Source organism: Coenobita brevimanus, chromosome 90 (assembly GCF_032717465.1).
Source record: "Coenobita brevimanus isolate Jiangsu-jjx chromosome 90, ASM3271746v2, whole genome shotgun sequence".
Taxonomy (NCBI): domain Eukaryota; kingdom Metazoa; phylum Arthropoda; class Malacostraca; order Decapoda; family Coenobitidae; genus Coenobita; species Coenobita brevimanus.
Window position 1 is genome coordinate 35,026,449 of NC_137043.1, and position 18,933 is coordinate 35,045,381.

Sequence of the window (18,933 nt, forward strand, 5' to 3'; positions counted from 1 at the left end):
CAAGTAGAGTGTGGGTGTATGCAAGGTCAAGAGAATTATATATATTATCTTGACCTTGGGTGTATGATTATTGTTCGTTTATCTATCGCTGTATATAATTTGCGTTTGTATTATATGTATTTATGAAGTGTAATTGCCTGTAGTTAGGAATAATTATGTGGTTTCGTTCATGTGTGTGTGTGTGTGTGTGTGTGTGTGTGTGTGTGTGTGTGTGTGTGTACGGAGGGAGAAAGTGTAAACTGTGAGTGTACGCCGTGTGTGTATGTAAGTATGTGTATTTGTGAACATCTTGGGTAAGCATGTCTGAGGGTGAGCGAGTGAGCATGAGGAAGACTAATTGGGTGAATAGATGGATAATGAAGGGATGGTCAAGGGAAGGGAGGGGAGGGGAAGGGAAGGGAAAGGGGAGGGAGGGGAGGGGAGAAAAGGAGAAGAAAAAGGAGGGGAGGAGGGGGAAGTTAATAAGGTAGAGGAGATATGAGGAGGGAATGGGAGATGGGTGAGGAGGGGAGGGAGAGGTGCATATGTATGGAGGAGATAGTGGGATGGAGTGTGTAATGGTCAAGGATGTGTCAGATACTGGCAGGTTAGAGAGGGGAATGGATGGGGAGAAAGATAGAGGGGGTGAGGTTATAGATATGGATGGAAGGGTGTTTGTTGGGAGGATGGAGAGAAGAGGAAGGTGTGTTTGAAGGAGAGATACATATGGAAAGTGAGGGAGATGTGGAGAGGGAAAGAGAGGGTGTATTTTGAGAAGGTAGGAAGTGGGGAGAGTTGGGGATGAATCGTATGTGGAAGTGTGTTTTGAGAAGGTAGGAAATGGGTAGGGTTGGAAGAGAATTGGGGAGGAAGCGTATGTGGAAGAAGAAAAATGAGCATATATGGGTGGGGGGGAGATCATCCGCCTGGGGAATGGAAGGGTGTGTGTGGGTAGAATATAGGAGGGGAGAACAAGGGTAAAACACACGGAGAGAGAGAGAGAGAGAGAGAGAGAGAGATGCAGGAAGGTAGAGTGAGAAAGAGAAAAGTAACATAATCTTTAAGTCCACCACTCTACATGACCACACCATCTTATGGGGGGAGAGTGATAGCCAGAATTAACCCTTCTCTATGCTGGCAAAGTACATCGGTGGAAGGGATGTCTGTTCTGGGTGTGATACATGAGAGAGTCGTAGATATAATTGACAGGATATACAAATGCAGGTATATGAAAGGACATATACTAAGACCCACTTTATATGTTCGTCACGGCTTGGGTACACGTAGACTGCGAGATGAACACGCGGTCACTGAGCCACCGTGGCCGTGAATTAATACGAGTTAGGTAGGTAGGGTAGGATGGGATAGGCAGGTCAAGTGAGGTAGGGTGAGTAGGCAGATACTTTTATGGCAAATTCTCAGCCGAAGTTGCATCCATTGTGCCACCTCTTCATGCCTTCCCCCGCGCTACACGGACATCTGTTAGCGTTCATGACTGGAATGTCACATTGCCATATTGCAGAACTTCAGCACATCAGAAATCCTTTATTCCCCGAAATGCGTCTCACTGGAATTCGCTTCCCCAGAGTTGTTTCCCTTCAAACTCCAGCCTACAGCTGTTCAGGTCCAACTGTTACAGAATTTTTATGAATGGAGGATACCAGTAATCTGGTGTATGGGTCATTTTTCTATTCATTTGCTTTTTCATCCTCTGTTCTGTTACCGGTATGTAAAAGAAAAAAAAAAAGTGAGGTAGGATAGGGTAAGGGTAAGGTAGGGTACGTTATGTTAGGGTGAGGTATAAGGTAAAAAGGAAAGGTAGTCTGATGCAGTTTAAAGATAGTCACGTAGTGAGGCTGAGCTAAAGCAGGATGGGTAAGGGGGAAGGGAAGGGACGAGAGTATAGGAAAGGTTAGGGCAGGGTAATGTAAGGCCTGAGTATTAGTAGGGTAAAAGAGAAAGTAGTTTGGGAGAGTTTGCCCTCTTCATTATTATTATTATTATTATTATTATTATTATTATTATTATTATTATTATTTTAGCTCCTGACGTTTGTTCTTTTATTAATTTTTTAGACATATCTAATACTGAAAACGTTAAAACGAAATGCATTTTTTTTATTAACATTGCAAATGCCAACGATGCTTGATCAAATTTAATGGCGACACGTTAAAAAATAAAGAAAGAAATAAAGTAGCCATTGTGGTGGAGGTACGAAATGTAGGGTAGGAGAGGATAAAATTGGATAGGATAGTATAAGGTAAGATTGGATAGGATAGAATTGCATAGGATAGGATAGGATACGGTAGGATAGGATAGGATACGATGTGATTATGCAAGGTAGGGTAAGGTAGAGTTGGACAGGGTAGAAAGGGAGGACAGGTTTGAGTAGGGTAGGGTAAGGTAAGGCAAGGCAGGGCCCACTAATAAAACAGGGTGAGTATGTAGGATCCGGAAATAAAAAAATAAAATAAGAAGGAAAACAGACGAAGGAAGAAAGGAAAGCGAAAACAGATCAAAAGGGAAAGCAAACGAAAGAAGAGAGGAAGTCCAAAGATCATGACAAGCAAATGAAGAATAAGAGATGGCGAAAACTAGGACGAACAAACATCAAGAAGGAATACTAAGAGAGAGAGAGAGAGAGAAGGTGAAGGGGTCCAAAGATCATGACAAGCAAATGAAGAATAAGAGATGGCGAAAACTAGGACGAACAAACATCAAGAAGGAATACTAAGAGAGAGAGAGAGAGAGAGAGAGAGAGAGAAAGGAAAAGGGGTGTAGGGCAGAGCAGGAAGACGGTGTGGAAGGGCGAGAAGAGGTGAGTAGGTATGGTGAGGTTGTTTTTACCTGTCGGAACTGGGTCACGCATAGCTTGAATACTAGGTCATGGTTACTTGACATGATGAGTCTTAATTGTGAGGTAGAAATGAATCTCCTTGGTTGCTAGTCAGATCGCCCTACCAGTTTTATTACACTTGACTATCAGCTGAGTAAAAGGGCTTAGGGATCCATGTCAGATTAGGAAAAGCGGGAGGAGGACATGGCAGGAAGAGGTTTAGGTAAGTAGGTACGTAAGGAGGGAGGGAGGGAGTTCATGAAGGCAAAGTATTTTAGGTTTGGGCAGGACATATGAAAGGGTAGAAAGAGGTGTAGTTGGGTAAAGAAGGTAGGTAGGGAGGGAGGGAGGTCATTAATGGAAAGTAGTTTAGGGCAAGGCAGGAAAAGTGGATGTTCAGCAAGAGTAAGTGTGTAGGTAAGTAGGTAGGTATGTGCAGGGTAGGGCTTTGGGTTGTATATGGCAGTGCAATGAAGGATTAGGTCAAGGTAGGTGGGTATGGCCGGGTTGGATTGGGGCGATTTTGTAGAGCAGGTGAGGAGACAGGTGGGTACAGGGTAGGGTAGGGTTGCATATAGAGTCCTTGTGAGGCCATTTGTTCTGGGGAAGGCTTTAGCTATGTTATTTAAGTCTTTCGCTATGTTATTTATTTATTCCTTGAATTTGATGGAAGTATAATAAAGCAAGAGGCATCCTCTCGTTCACCAGTTCCTGCAGCCAAAATTATATGGAAAAATAGAGAAGGACCACAATTTAATAGAAATTCCATGGAATATGAGGCTTTAATAAGGCAGAGTAAGGCATGGTAGAGCAAGATAAAATAAGGTAGGGTTGAGGAGGCTAGGGAAGGGTTGCGTAAGGCAAAGAAAGGCAACAGTAAGGTATGGGAAGGCAGAGTTGAGGAAAATTTTGGCTTGATAAGGGTGAGTAGGACAAAGTGAAGCAGGGTATTCTGGAATGAAACCCTTCAGTACACTGTCATCTTCTGTATTTTTACCCTCCTCTCGAGATGCCAGGTATAAGGGAGCGACGTGGGCTTAATTGTTGCTGTTGATATTTTTGGATTAAGTTTTGAAGTGTATAATTATCACGGCCGAAACTGGTCAGTCTGCTGTACTTTATTTTTTCGGTACGTATATATAAGAAGTGGTTATGATAATATTGTCTGAGGGTATCATGTAAAAGTAAACATTTTTTTTTTTTTTATCCTCCCTGGGTAACCTATTGTAGATGACCAAACACTTGGAGGTTTCTGGTGTAATATATTGTGTTAAAGTATCTAAGAGTTTGAAATAAAATTTGTTAAATTTTTTCTCTCTGTCATGAAAAATTTTGGCATGTTATATTAATGTAGCCTGAGAGTAACATAAAAACTAACCATTGTATATTTTTTTCTTTTCCACAGGTAGCATGAATGACTGACACTACACACCTGCCGGTCCCACACCTGCCATCCCACACCTGTCTTCTGCCACACCTAGACCCACAACTCATACAGCTCTCCCACATCCAGGTTGGCCACACCTGACATAGAATCCACACTCCTGAAAATCCATACGTCTGATAGAACCCACACTTGAAATCCACGCATCGGAATATCCATACACCTAAATAATCACACACCTGAAATTCACACACTTGACAGAATCCTCACATCTGAATCCACTTTTGACAATCCACGTCTGAAAATCCACACGTGAATATCCACGCATTTGAAAATTCACACACCAGACAAAAACCAAATCTTAATCCACACATCTGGTTCTGCACACCTGCAAGAGAGATCAGAGAGCGACCACACCTGCGATTAACTACGCTCCCTCCCTCTCCCTTTCACTACGAGAAGTCTGCATAAAATCACCAGGCGAGAACGGGAATAAAGAAAGACATAATCGTGGGTTAAGAGTGAAAGTGTCTAACCAGGAGAAAGAAACCCGTATAACAAGCTGAGGAAAATCGTCTGGCGGTCGGAAGTATAAAGGTGGTTATTAGACGGAAGGGGTTTAATTTTAATGGCTATTTCTGATCGTTTAGGAAAGGTGCAGCTGCCTACCTGACCTACGCCCCCCCCCCTTTCCCCTGCCCCCTGTCTTGATCGCTTCCCTCCTCCCAATTCCTCCCCCCCCCCCTTCCGTCTGTCCACTCCCACAACTTCTTTCATACACCCCCACCTCCCTTCCCCTTCCCTTTCCTCCCCACTCCTAAACCGCTCTTCTCCCTCTTCCTCTCCCGTGTAACCCTCCTACCCCCTACGCCCACCATCATCTCCTCACGACACGTCTCCCCCCCCTACGCCCTTTATCTATAATTCCGTCTATCTTATCTATGAATCTGCTTTCCCTCTCATTCTTCCGTAAGTGAGGAAAGTCATTCCGTTTGCAATAAGGCCGCACCACCTTAAAAAAAAATCGAGTGCAAAGGCTGAACCAGTTAGAAAGAATCGTTAGGTCTGTATCGTTTTTGTATATGAGTAAGCCTCTCTCTCTCTCTCTCTCTCTCTCTCTCTCTCTCTCTCTCTCTCTCTCTCTCCAGACCCAACTTGTTTGATCTGAACTTTCTCCCAGGCGAGCGGCGTTGAAGGGATGCCAGTGTTACTCCGACCGTCCCAGTGGAAATACGACTGGTTCCTACATCCCTTCTCCTCCTCCCCCTCCTCCATCCTTCTCCGCCTAGCCTCGCCCCCCTACCATCCTCCGCCTCAGTCCATAGAAGCGGGAGGATTGGTGGTTTGAAGCTCCAGGATTGGTAACTAGAAGGATTGAGCGAGGTCTATATCGGTGAGGGATTTTAGTTAGCGCCGGATTTTTATTTCTAAGCGTATCCGGACGTCAAAGAAGCGATCGACGTATGTAAATTAGACGTATCTGGGCATCAAGGAGAAATATCGACGAATATCTTTAACCTAATCGACGTATGTTACACCAAATCGACATAAGCAACACCAAATCGACGCATACCTCACCAACTCTACGTATGCTTAATCAGATCGACATACTGGGCTACATACGAAACGGAACTTGGTATACTTTATCGTTATATCTGCAGCTGGTTATATATGAATCTTAAATTTATTCAAGACCAGACAACCAGTTAATGAAGCTGAACAAGTGACCTGATGTTGGGCTGAAGGCGTACCTGGTAGAGCAAGAAGAGCGACACGCAAAAAGAAGAAAAAAAAGAAAAAGAAAAAAACCGGCTATTATTGATACTGAAGGAAAATGCTGGTGTAAACATTGTATCAAGAGAAAGGTCGTGAAAGAGAAAACTAAAAGAAGGAACAGAGAAAGCGAAAGAAAGACCAGAGAGAGAGGAAAAAAAAAACGAGAAATCGAAGTGAGGAAGGAGAGAAAGTTAGAGAAGGAACTGGCAGAGAAAGAAAACAGACGAGAATAGGCAGTGAAAAATAGATAAAAAGAGAACAGTGAGAAAGCAGGAAGTAAAAAAAAAAAAAAGAGGGAACGGACAGAGAAACGAGAAAAGGGAAATATAGACAAAAAAAGTGAACGAAAAAGAAAATACACAAAAGGGAGAGAATAAACACTAAATGGAGAAAACAAAGAGTAGGATAAACAGAGAAAACAGAGGAAGGTGAGAATAAAGGGAAAAGGAGAAAATATAAAGAGAAAGAACTTGAAGAGAGAAAGGTAACTGAGAAAGAAGATAACCAGACGAAAGAAGAGACCGTGAGAGGAATGTAAACAGAGGGAGCACAGAAAACGGAGAAAAATACAAGAGAAAGGGGACACTAATAGAGAGAAAGCGAATGGGATGAAAACGTGGTCAGTAGGGGGGAATTTTGTGTCCAGTCAAGGCGAGGAATTTATAGAAAGTTGAAGCAGATACAACCAGGATCGAGTGCTGGAACAAACAAGCAGGCAAGCAAACAAAACGCATGCTTGTCTGCTCCCCACCGCGACGAGAGACAGGTCGTGTTTTTAATTTGTTTTTTTTGTCGTGGAAGTTGTTAATGGTTGCCGAAGCTGAGGAATAATAAACAGGCAAACAGACAAAACGCGTGCTTGTGTGTTTGCCACCGTTAAGAAAAAGAAGACTTTTTTTTTTTTTTAATTAAAGCTGTGGTTGATTTTATTAGATTCAAAGACCGAAGAAGATTATCGTGTTAGCTGTACTGAAAGTGATTGACACTGAGACTGTGACTACTGTGATTGTGGTAGCTGTGATGGTGGTGACTGCATGAAGATTGTATAGTGTGACTGACTGAAGATGTGTAGTTGGCAATTGATATACGTATAACAGCAGTGGTTGCAAACTGTGGCCTACCATTTTAAACTTACGAATCGCTTGTGAAGTGTTGGTTGGAAATTTACGTACGTTTAAGTTCTAATCATTGGTGACATCCAATTAAAACACAAGCGCGTACCGGTATTGAAAGTTTCCAGGACTTCTTTAATTATAGTGAAAGTATCTGTGACAATTAATTAAGAAATATTTCCTGTGACGATTATGTTAACTCACAGGAAAGGTGGTGACGATAAGGGTATAGTAAACGTGATAAAAATTTACAAGTGAACAAATACATTAACGTCCCGGAAGAAAACGGCAGAAAGGATTTAAAAAAAAAAAAATCGAATTGACTGACGAGAGTTATCTGCATGCGAGTGGAAAAAAAAAGGGGGGAGAATTGACGAGTGAGATTTGCAAGCGAGTGGGGAAAAAATGGGAGAAAAGTAGATACAGTAATATATAGTAACAACGAAACTATATGAAGGGAAAGCATACGAGTAGAGAGTAGAAAGCAAGAGTAGGCTCAATAAACCAGTTGGTGAAAGAAATCGGGAAATCACAGAGAAGAAAAAAAGAAAAAGACAGAAAGAAAGACGGAGTATGACCTAAAACATTTTTATATCCGGAAGAAGCTTAGGTTGAAAAAAGGAAAGTGAATACAAACTAGAAAAAAAATAGAAACGAGGAAAAAAAGGAAAGTTGATAGAAACTGGAGGAAGAAAGAAAATTGAGCAGGAAAAAACTAAATATATCGGAATGAAATAAACTAGGGAAAAGGGAAATTAAAGAAACTAAACACAGAAAGATAAGTGACGAGGCAGGAAAGGAAAAGGAGGAAAAAATAAAAAGCGAGATAAGGAAAGTGACAAAAACCAAGCATATAACTGAAAACCAATAAAAGAAAGCAAAGAAAAACCTGATAGAAAAGTCCTTGAAAAATTTTATACGTGCTTCGTATCCCCTTCAGTGACCACATCAACAACACGCTCAAATCAACCCAAACTAAACCAATAAAAAAAAAAAAACATCTCCCGCACGGGCTTGTGAAATATCTCGGTCCAGCCAATTCACCCACAAATCCCGTGAGTCACCCCTTCACAAATCCGGGAAATCCTTAAAGAAAATAAATCTACTTTAAAAATCATTAAGTAAATGCAGTCTCTTGATTACCTCGAGATTTTTAACATACACCAGCAAAGAAAAGTAACCTAAGCTAACTTTACCTAACATCTAGCGTCAAATACTTCTTCAGTTTTCAATATATTTCTTCCGAGTGAGAATACAAAAATATATATTCGCAGAAATATTACCTTAGAAAATTCCTGTGAAAGTCTCCCCCAATTTTAGCCATTAACCCTTTCACCACAAGCATTGGGTTTTATTCCGACTAACGGCAGGCAGTTTTATTCAGCTGAAGGAAATCACATGTGGTTCAAGGGTTAAAGATCAATTGATTAATCCTCCCCATGTGTTAGTAAATTGGTAAATCCATACATCTGTTAATCCCAGTTCAGCGTTCAAAGTTAACCTCAATCTCCTCTCGTCGAAAGCTACTACCTCCCAAACACTCCTCCTTCATTGAAACCCAGGCTGAGAAATCCCCCCATCTACAGAACTAACAGAGTTCCACCCGCACAAAATCTCACAAGCCCTCCCTAGATTCCCATTCTCTATAAATCCCCACCACACAAACATCCCCCGATTAATCCTCACCCCTCATCCCTATACAAAAAAATTCATTCGTTAAGTCACCCCCACAAAACATAAATCAGTACTCAGAAACTCACAAAAAAAATCCCCTACACAGACGTAAAAATCCTATAGATCTCCCACAAATCCGCACGCACAAAATCGCCAAAATGAGCGCATCGGCGGGCGGCGCGGTGGCTGACTTCTACCGGGATCGAGCCCTGCTGATCACGGGGGCGACGGGGTTCATGGGCAAGGTGCTGGTGGAGAAGCTGCTTAGGTCCTGCCCCAGCCTGGACGCCATATACCTGCTGATGAGACCTAAGGGAGGCAATGACGTGAGGGCCAGGCTGGATGAGCTGCTGAATTCAAGGGTAAGTGAGATTATAGTATGTGTTTGTGTGTGTGTAAGGGAGAATTTGCTTTTTTGTATTTAAATATAGGGTGAGTTTGCTTTATGTTTAAATGTAGTGAGGGTTTGTCTTGTTATGTTTGAATATAGAGAGAATTTGCTGTGTTATGTTTAAATGTAGGGATAATTTGATTTATGTTTAAATGTAGGGAGAGTTTTGCTTTATTTCCTTTATTTGTAGGTTAAATAATGTTTGCTTACTTTACACAGTGGAGAAGGTACAGGATGTGAGAGGCACGTATTTGCTTTTACCTCTTGATAGTCTTTATTATTTACGTATGTATTTATGAATGTATTTGTTCGCTGCTGCTAAGTTTAGGAATATATATATATATATATATATATATATATATATATATATATATATATATATATATATATATATATATATATGTTGATACGTAGAATGGATTATAGGTACCGGTAAGTGTTCTCATATTTTTTAAGTGATGGGAATATTCTTGGATTCGAGTTTTTTTTATTTTAATACTGTATATGATGCAACTGAAGGTGTTACTTTATATTATGTGTGGATGTCTGGGCTGTGCATTTGTCACCTGAATTTTTAAGAAAATTTATTCTCATTGATTATACTATTATTATCTAATTTGGATCGTTCGTGTTTTCAGTATTTGTTATATTATTAGCTCGTAGTGGAAATGAGACGTGAAATCTGTAAATGGGTTGTGAAGGTTAGTTTGGAAAAGAATTATAGAGTTTCGTGAAAGATGTGGAGTAAGGAGGACTATTTGTTATAGGGTAGAGGAAGAGTGTTATTGTATGTTACGGTTACGTTGAGAGAAAATAAGTTGATGATGTATTTCTGAGTCAGTTTAAGAGGAAGAGACGGTGTTGAAGACTAAGATGTTGATGGCTGGATAAAGTAAGTGAATGTGTGAATAAGCCAGATAGGGAAGTTGAGAAAGCAAGAGAGAGAGAGAGAATTGGGAAAAGAAACTGATGGATGTAAAGTGTATCCTGTGGAGATGTGCACATGAAACTTTCTTCTTTTCGGTCGACAAAATGGTGTTTAACTTCCAGGCATTATGAAGCACAGTTTTGCGTGGATTGTTTGGTCTGAGGTAAAGTGCAAAATGCTCCACGGTTTACATAGTGGGTGAAAGGATGGAAGGCGGTTCTCACTGGCCACTTTTTATAACTCAGCTTTTGTGTCTTCCTGTACTTATTTGAAAATCCCGTTTGCTGCTGTTGTTGTTGTGGTCCTGGGCTTATCTCAACGTGAAACTCGGTGGACTGCAGGCTGAAGTTGCTCATCTCCAGTCCACCATCATCTTTTCGGGGAATAGGGAGGGGGTTGAGGGATGTTTGTCTATCACTGCCACCGCGCGAAGTCCTTTCCCAGCGCCTTGTATTAGTGGGAATATAATTAGGGCGGTGTTGACTTTATTATTATTATTATTATTATTATTTATTATTACTACTACAACTACTACTATTATAACTTATTATTATTGTTTGTCAGTGTTGTTGTTGATGTATATTTTCTTTAAAATTTCGTTCATTGTCATTTGTATTTAGGTTCTGACATTCATAAATAGATATACATGTTTGATAGAGTCGAAACAGCGGCATTCTTCCTTTCTCTCATACCAGTGATTAAACACAGTATTTAAATGTCAGGAATAAAAAAAAAAAAAATGGTATGTTTCTACACTTTTGCCACTTACTCAAACCCGTCTTGCCTTATGTGGTTGGATTGGCTTTTTTTTTTGTTCCTTGGAGTGAGTATTGTTTTCTGATCATATTTTTTTCTGTTGCCATCTCTGTTGTTGCAGCTGTTTCATGATGTCAGCTTCTATCGTTCTCAGTCTGGTTTCTTTACGTTTTTTGTGTGGCGTTTTTCCTGTATCTGCCTTTTTTTTTTTTTTTTTTTTTTTTTTTTTTTTTTTACAGTTCGTTCACCTTGGCGAAAATTTTTGTTATTTTGGAGCTTATTTCCAGTAGCTCAGGGGGAGAATAAGAGAAGGCTAGCTGTCCATCCTTTTCCTAACAATTCTTCGTGACTAGCTTCATATTCTGGTGTTAATCCGTGAATTTCAGTGGTAGAACAAGACAATACTGCTTTACATCCTTAAAAAATGCTTTCGTGACTAACATCGTATTGTGATGTTATTCTCTAGTTAAAGATCAGCAGTTATGGGGGGAATTTTAGGCCAAGTTAAGATGGATAGAGTATAACCTGCTCTCTCTTTCTCTCTCTCTCTCTCTCTCTCTCTCTCTCTCTCTCTCTCTCTCTCTCTCTCTCTCTATCTATCTATCTGTCTATCTTTTAGTTGTAGATAGAAACCGGTCCAGTAATAAGAACTTCAGATCAGTTTACGTTGTAGTTATTGGTTGTCAAGTCCATTACTGCGATTTGTCTCTCTGAAAGTGAATTAGATTGAGAGCGTATGAATGAAATATGAAGGTCATTGGTTTTCTGGTATTTCAGTAATAATGGTAATATTTGCATTGAGCCTCACCCCATCCTGTAAGTGGAAAGGAAGGTTGGGATGGTGATGATGGTAGTGATTATGATGAAAGTGATGATGGTGATGGTGTTGTTGATGATGATGGTGATGATGATGTGATAATGCAAGTGGTGGCGATGTTAGTGATTATGATGAAAGTGATGATGGTGATGGTGATGTTGATGATGATGGTGATGATGATATGATAATGCAAGTGGTGACGATGTTCATGACGATGATGGTCATTTTGATGGTGAAAGTAACGATTATGATGAAGGTAATGATGATAATGAAAGATACGATGATGTTAGTGATGATGATTAGTAGTAGTACTGTACTAGGCCTATTATTATTTTGTTATTGGTGGTTTTGATGGTTTTGGTGTGGATCTGGATGTGGTACAAAGCTTTAGGAGAAATGTACTGAGGTGGTTTGGATATGTGGAGAGGATGGAGAGCGAGAGACTATCGAGGAGAGTGTACGTGAGTGAGGTGGAGGGGGGGAGAGGTGGAGGGAAGGAGAGGGAGGGGGAGGCCGAGGATGAGGTGGAGGGATGGAGTGGAGAGGTATATGAGAGAGGGTGTTTGTGAGCTGGGGAGAGGGCACCGAAATTTCGAGGAACAGGGCGGCATGGAGGCGATTTGTTTGTGGTCACCTCTTACGGGATTAAGTCGTATGGTAATAGATTATTATTATTATTATTATTATTATTATTGTTATTGTTATTATGAAGGTGAAAGTGGTGATGATTACAGTGATGATGGTAACGATGTTGATAGTGATTGTGATGATGATGACGATATTTGCATAAAGTATGGACGATGATAACACAGCTACGATTTCTGTGGATATGCCGATCTGTTTACAAAGCATTGTCTAATAGAGGATGACACGTAAAATAGTGACTGCTGTTCATATGGTCGCGTGTTCAAGCCCCAGCTGTTGCAGGGAACCGATTTATGACTTGACTTTCCTTAAAACGGTTATTGACTACAGGAAAACCCAGTTATCTCAGAACACACACACACACACACACACACACACACACACACACACACACACACACACACACACACACACACACACACACACACACACACACTCATTCTTGCTGTATCACGACGATTTTTTTAAACTTAGCACACCCTTCCCTGGTGCTCAGAAAGTTAATGAAATCTTAATCTATTCTCGGAAGCTCAAGAAGTCACCCCGAAGATCAATAAAACGTCAGGAAGTAATAATAATAAAATATAATAGACATCCTCCGACTCTTTAGGTTAATCTTGGAAACAGGTCTCTTGTCTATGTCCAAATCCTGGTGACTGGAAGGATGTAAGCGTGTACATTAACTTCACCACGAGAGATCTTTCCTACGCAGATTTTTGTAGGACAGATGAAAGAATGAAATATAAATCGATTTTTGGTCGTAATGGAGTTAATTTAAGTCTTTCATACTATCAACCCGTTTGGAATAATGACGCCTCTACTCCTACCATCAGACTTTTTGCATCACCGTAGGAGAGACCTCTTTTAGTTGTGGATGTAGAGACTTCAGTAACTCCATCACTACTATTCCTCCATTTCTTCATAATTCCTGCTACCTTGAGACCTTTATATACAGCTTACGAGAGACTTTTGGTAGTGAAGGGCTTAATCTTGTGTTCAGTGACTAACCTCGTATTAGTTGTACCGCCTGACGATTTTCTTTTCAGCAAGTGTCCATTAATCAGGACTTCACCAACCATCCGTTCACACAAGACCTGCTTTCAGTCTCGCCCTGCAAAAACGATGTTTGGACCGGATCGCAGAAAAACCTCATAAGTTCCCGTTACCGCCTGTGTTCCTCTCCCCTCCCTCGCCAAACCCCTTTCCCTCCCCCTCCCCTGCCGGACCCCACATCCATCCCTCTCCCCTCACTCTGCAATTCCCTCCCCCACCCATCGGACCACGCCCATCCGCCACCTTCTCTTCTCCACCCTTCCTCTTCTGCTCTGTTTCCCCTCCTTCGCCCCCTCTCCTTTTCAGTCTCCCCATCTTCTTTTCCCCACCCCCTCATCATAGGCATCTTTTCCGCTCCACCCTTCCTCCTCGCTCCCTTCCTCTTCTTTTCCACCTCCCAGTCTCCTCCGACCCCTCCCTCTTCTTTTCCACCTCTGTCTTCCTTCTCCTCCGTGCCCCTTCTCCTGTCTCTACTTTTCTTTTCCTCCTCCTCCTCCTCCTCCAGTCCAGTTTCACTCCACGGAATTTGCACACCGGCAGCTCAGTGGGTGGCGGGAAAAAGTTGGCGAAGAAAAAAAAAGTTTGAGAAGAAATTGCTGATAGAAAAATAAACTTGCTGGAGGGAAAAAAAATTGCAGGAGGGAAAAAATAATAATTGATGGTTTAAATCTGTGCTGGTGTTGGAAAGTGTGTGATGCGGGGATGGTAGAGAAGGTGAGTTGAAAGGTCACGGTGGGAAGATGTGCCTTGTGTCTTGTGGGTAATATAAGACGATTTTATTTACCTTAGGAGAGAGCCCCGAGTTGAAGTGGGTAGAAATAGTGGCTGTTTGTGTATGTTTTGATGATAAAGAGATGTTGGTAGTGATAGGAAGAGAGGAGGATGGATGTTGGTAGTGATGGGAAGAGAGGAGGATGGATGTTGGTAGTGAGGAGGATGGATGTTGGTAGTGATAGAACCAGAGATGGGTGGATGTTGGTAGTGATAGAACCAGAGATGGGTGGATGTTGGTAGTGATAGAACCAGAGATGGATGGATGTTGGTAGTGATAGAACCAGAGATGGATGGATGTTGGTAGTGATAGAACCAGAGATGGGTGGATGTTGGTAGTGATAGAACCAGAGTTGGGTGGATGTTGGTAGTGATAGAACCAGAGTTGGGTGGATGTTGGTAGTGATAGAACCAGAAATGGGTGGATGTTGGTAGTGATAGAACCAGAGTTGGGTGGATGTTGGTAGTGATAGAACCAGAGATGGGTGTATGTTGGTAGTGATAGAACCAGAGATGGGTGGATGTTGGTAGTGATAGAACCAGAGATGGGTGGATGTTGGTAGTGATAGAACCAGAGATGGGTGGATGTTGGTAGTGATAGAACCAGAGATGGGTGGATGTTGCTAATGATAGAACCAGAGATGGGTGGATGTTGCTAATGATAGAACCAATGAAAGAGATGTTGATTTTGACAGAACCAGAGACGGAAAGGTGCTGAAGTAGTAGTGCCAGAGATGTATTTTGGTTGAGCTAAAATAATAAAGTTTGTAGTTGTGAAAAAAAATAAAAAGTTTCACGGAAACATAAGAAACTGGTTTACGATGATGATGGTGGTGATGATGATGATGATGATAATTTTTTAAAATGTATATTATTGTTGTTATTATTGGTAAGGATAGGGCGCAAGAGTACAGAAAGATTTTGGTCATATTGCTATGAACATCTGTAACTTGGGAGACAAAAGCAATAATCTTGACTGAAAAAAAAAAAAAAAAATGTGTTAGAATGTTGTCGATCCCATAAAATTTATATTTGTGTGTAGTGCTGTTGCAGGGAAGTTATTGACGTACCAACCAAAAAAAAAAAAAAATCTTGACAAGTTGATAACAGGAATGTTGGCAACAAATGAAGTGTGAGAAACTGAGTTTGATGATGACAGTGAAGAACGCAGCATATAATTTCAGTAGCAGTTTTGCTGGTAAAGAAAGGACGTATCAGTGAAAGTAATGTTAATATTGGTAGCGCAAGTGAAAAATTCAGCTATGATGACTGATGAAAAATATGTTAGCAGTGCAAAATCCAGTAAAGGAGGTAGCCGTGAGAGGAATGTTGGGGGTGTTGACAGCAGTAGCAATAATGTTGGCAGGAGAATTAAACACTTTGATAGTATTCATTAATGTGGTTCCTTTGTGTCCATTTGCGGATGAGGTGAGGGGTATATTTAGTTCCCGATATTGTTTATTGTGATGTAATGACTGAAGGACATCATGCTTTCGTGTTCTTGTGGCCTTCAGCAGTTTTTTTTTTTTTTTCCAACTCTATCCTTGGACTTTTTTTATTACACCTTAAAGGGATTTTTAGGAACTCGCGTTTTTTTTTTTTTTTTCGTCTTATCTCTTCCAGTTCGTTTACCGTTTTTATGTATTTACTTGTTTATTTTTTTTTTCATGCTACTGCCAGCCGTTTTCAATATTTTAGGGGAGACTCTGTACGTAGGAGTCAACCCCTTCACCACGAGGGGCCTAAGCTGAATAAAATCATTTGGAGTAAGCAAAGGTACAATCAAAAATACATCATCTTGCCGGTGGGGCGTACCTGCCTTGACCTATAACACTTGGCCAAATTAGAGAGAGAGAGAGAGAGAGAGAGAGAGGGAGAAACATAAAACAGAGCAGATAGTGACAACGTCTTGACCCATAGTACCCAGCATATCCAAGAAAGGCATCTCAAGATTGTTAGAGAGAGAGAGAGAGAGAGAGAGAGCCGTCCAAGCTTCGTTTAATTTTTGTGAGCCAGACCTTCTATGGAATTGGGTAAATAATGTATAATAATGTATAATGCATGTGGTGGGGTTTGAGTATGTGTTCTCCCTAATTGATAATTATTCCCGGTTAGAGAAAGGGAAAACTGGTTGTGTAAAGTAATTCCTTTCTTGTGTTTCCTTTATTATTATTATTTATTATTATTATTATTATTATTATTATTATATATTGAGGCGTCTGGCAATAGATAGATAGATAGATTATTATTCCTACTCCTACTACTACTATTACTACTACTATAGGTTCCAGTAATTTCCAAGACTTTCCATTGACCCCTTCACTACGGTGACGTCTTATATTTTACCCTCGTTTTCTCCAGATGATTTTAGTCTGATTAGGAGAGCAGCAGGTAGAGAATGAATGACTGAAGCCTGCAATTAACTTGTTTAGAAAAGTTGGTGAATATGAGAAATGTATATAGGAGGAGATGAACTAATGTTTTGTGACCTATAAAATTATAACAAAAGTTGGTGAATATGAGAAATGTATATAGGAGGAGATGAACTAATGTTTTGTGACCTATAAAGTTAATCTACCAGTTCTCCTCAAATAACTAGTTGGAACACACACACACACACACACACACACACACACACACACACACACACACACACACACAACCTGTGACATATAAAGAGGATTCGCTGTATTGACTCCTGCATCTGAGGAGTGAGTGAATGAAAGGTGACTCATGCACGATTGGCGCTGTGGTTTTGTGAATTGAAGTTTATCACATTTTTGCTTGGCACTGTGATGATAGTTCTCGGATATTGGATGGAGGTGTGACTCGTTTTTGTTATATACTGTGATGATAGTTTTCTTATGATCGAATGGTCGTGTGATCGGCCTTCTCTGAGCACTAAAAAAAAAAAAAAAAAAAAAAAAAAAAAAAATGGTGACAATTGATGTATTTGTATCATCATTTCACATGTTTCTTGATCTTGCATACCCCAGATACGATGATGATGATGATGATTGTAAGATGTTTTTACTTTCTAATCGATATAGATGCAATATTTTGAGTCTTTTCATTGCAAAAAACACCCCTTTGCTTTACAACTTTTTGTGATGAATGACCAAACATCCTTCACATGAAAGAAGTTTTTTTTTTTTTTTTTTTTTTTTTTTTTTTTTTTACCAGCCAAGCTCAAATAATATATTTTGCAGCTTGCTTCACATTCCTCGGCGGTAGAGTAAAGCATTGCAACAACTCTGCATCCTTTCTTTGGTATTTTCTCATGACTAACATCATATTCTTGTGTTAATCTCAGGGTATAACTTACCATTCAAGATGGAGGAATGACAGTTTTAGGTCAAGTTAGAGTGAGCGGTGTAATGATATCAAGAATGAATGTTAGACTGCTTATTTGTTATCCAATTGGCAGTCTTAATTAAGCATTCTTAATACAGAAATCATCGCGTTTATCACATTAATTAATATGTTTTCCATGTTTAATACGTAATTATGATTCTCAATATTATTATACGAACTTCAGCTTTCTACCCGTAATTATTGGCCCTGGTGATTATGATGTTAATTGTATATTCATTTGCTTGTCATGTATTTAGTTACCATTATACAGTCTATTTCTCTCTTATGTACTTACTCAATTATCTGCCTGTATTTCATTTATTTATCTGCCACTTTACCTTATCTCTATTTTGTCTGTTATTTACTTATTATCTGTTTGCTTATCATGTATGCATTACTTATTTGGTTTACGTTTTACAGTCTCTTTTTTACGTATTCGGTTATCCGTTTATTATTGTTAGTCTTTTGCCCCTACCTGCCTACCTTCCTAGTTGTCTACCCACCTTCCTTCTTATCTACCCACCACCCATTTTATCAACGTACCTACCTACCTAAACACACCTTTCATCGCATCCCTTCACCTTGCACTTAAATTAGCCCACTACCTGCCTGACTGCCTTCTTCTTTGTCTACCTGCCTACGCATTGCTTGCCGTATGAAAGTTCCTTGTGCCCTGGGGAGACTGCGTGCTTGCTCTCTCTCACTCCTGGATATCTTTTTTCTTGTTTTTGCTCTCTCTCTCTCTCTCTCTCTCTCTCTCTCTCTCTCTCTCTCTCTCATTATATATTCATCTTGTCAGACTCCTAAGCGTTAGCCTCTTTGTCATTCTTTTCCTTCTACTTCTATTTTTTTCCTTCGTTTATCTCCCATTCTGTTTTTCCCTGATTCCTTTTTATTAGTCTGTTTACTTCTATAAGAGAGGGGGGGGGTGAGTTGGGAGCAGGGTAGTGAAATGGCGGGGACAGGGCGACGTGGAGGTGATTTGTTTGTGGCCACCCCGTACGGGATTGAGGCGTCTGGCAATAGATAGATAGATAGACTTCCCTCTACCTTGCTTCCATCTTTCCATTTCAGCCTCTAATCTTTCTTTTCCATTCGTCACTTTCTATTATTCTTTTTTTTTTTCTTTCTCTTTTTTCATGTACTCCTTCTCTCATTCTACTTCCCTACCCCTTCTCCCGTCTTGCCAGTTCTACTTTTCTTTTTATATTTATTTCCTCTTTTTGTTCCCCCCCCCATTTTTTCCAACTCCCCTTTGTCCTGTTTCTCATCATGTAGCCTGTCCCTCCCTTCCCTCCCCCCCCCCCTCTTTTTTACGCCTTTTCCGTCCCTCTTCACATTTCTCCTCCCTTTCCCCTCTCCCTGTGTCCTTTCCCCTCTCCCTGTGTCCTTTCCCCTTCTGTAGTTACGATTGTCAATATTCCTTTCGTTATCTCCCTCCTTTCACCCCTTTACTT

The 18,933-nt window shown here is 40.5% G+C and overlaps 1 protein-coding gene across 1 annotated transcript in view; it reads left to right on the forward strand.

Annotated features, from left to right (window-relative positions):
• The first annotated feature begins 8,878 nt into the window (after window positions 1-8,878).
• LOC145411583 (putative fatty acyl-CoA reductase CG5065) overlaps window positions 8,879-18,933 on the forward strand; it is a 91,085-nt gene continuing 81,030 nt past the window's right edge. The window contains exon 1 of the mRNA XM_080281595.1: window positions 8,879-9,123. Coding sequence (XP_080137721.1) covers window positions 8,920-9,123 — 204 coding nt within the window. The 5' untranslated portion in view covers window positions 8,879-8,919. The remainder of the gene's footprint in view (window positions 9,124-18,933) is intronic.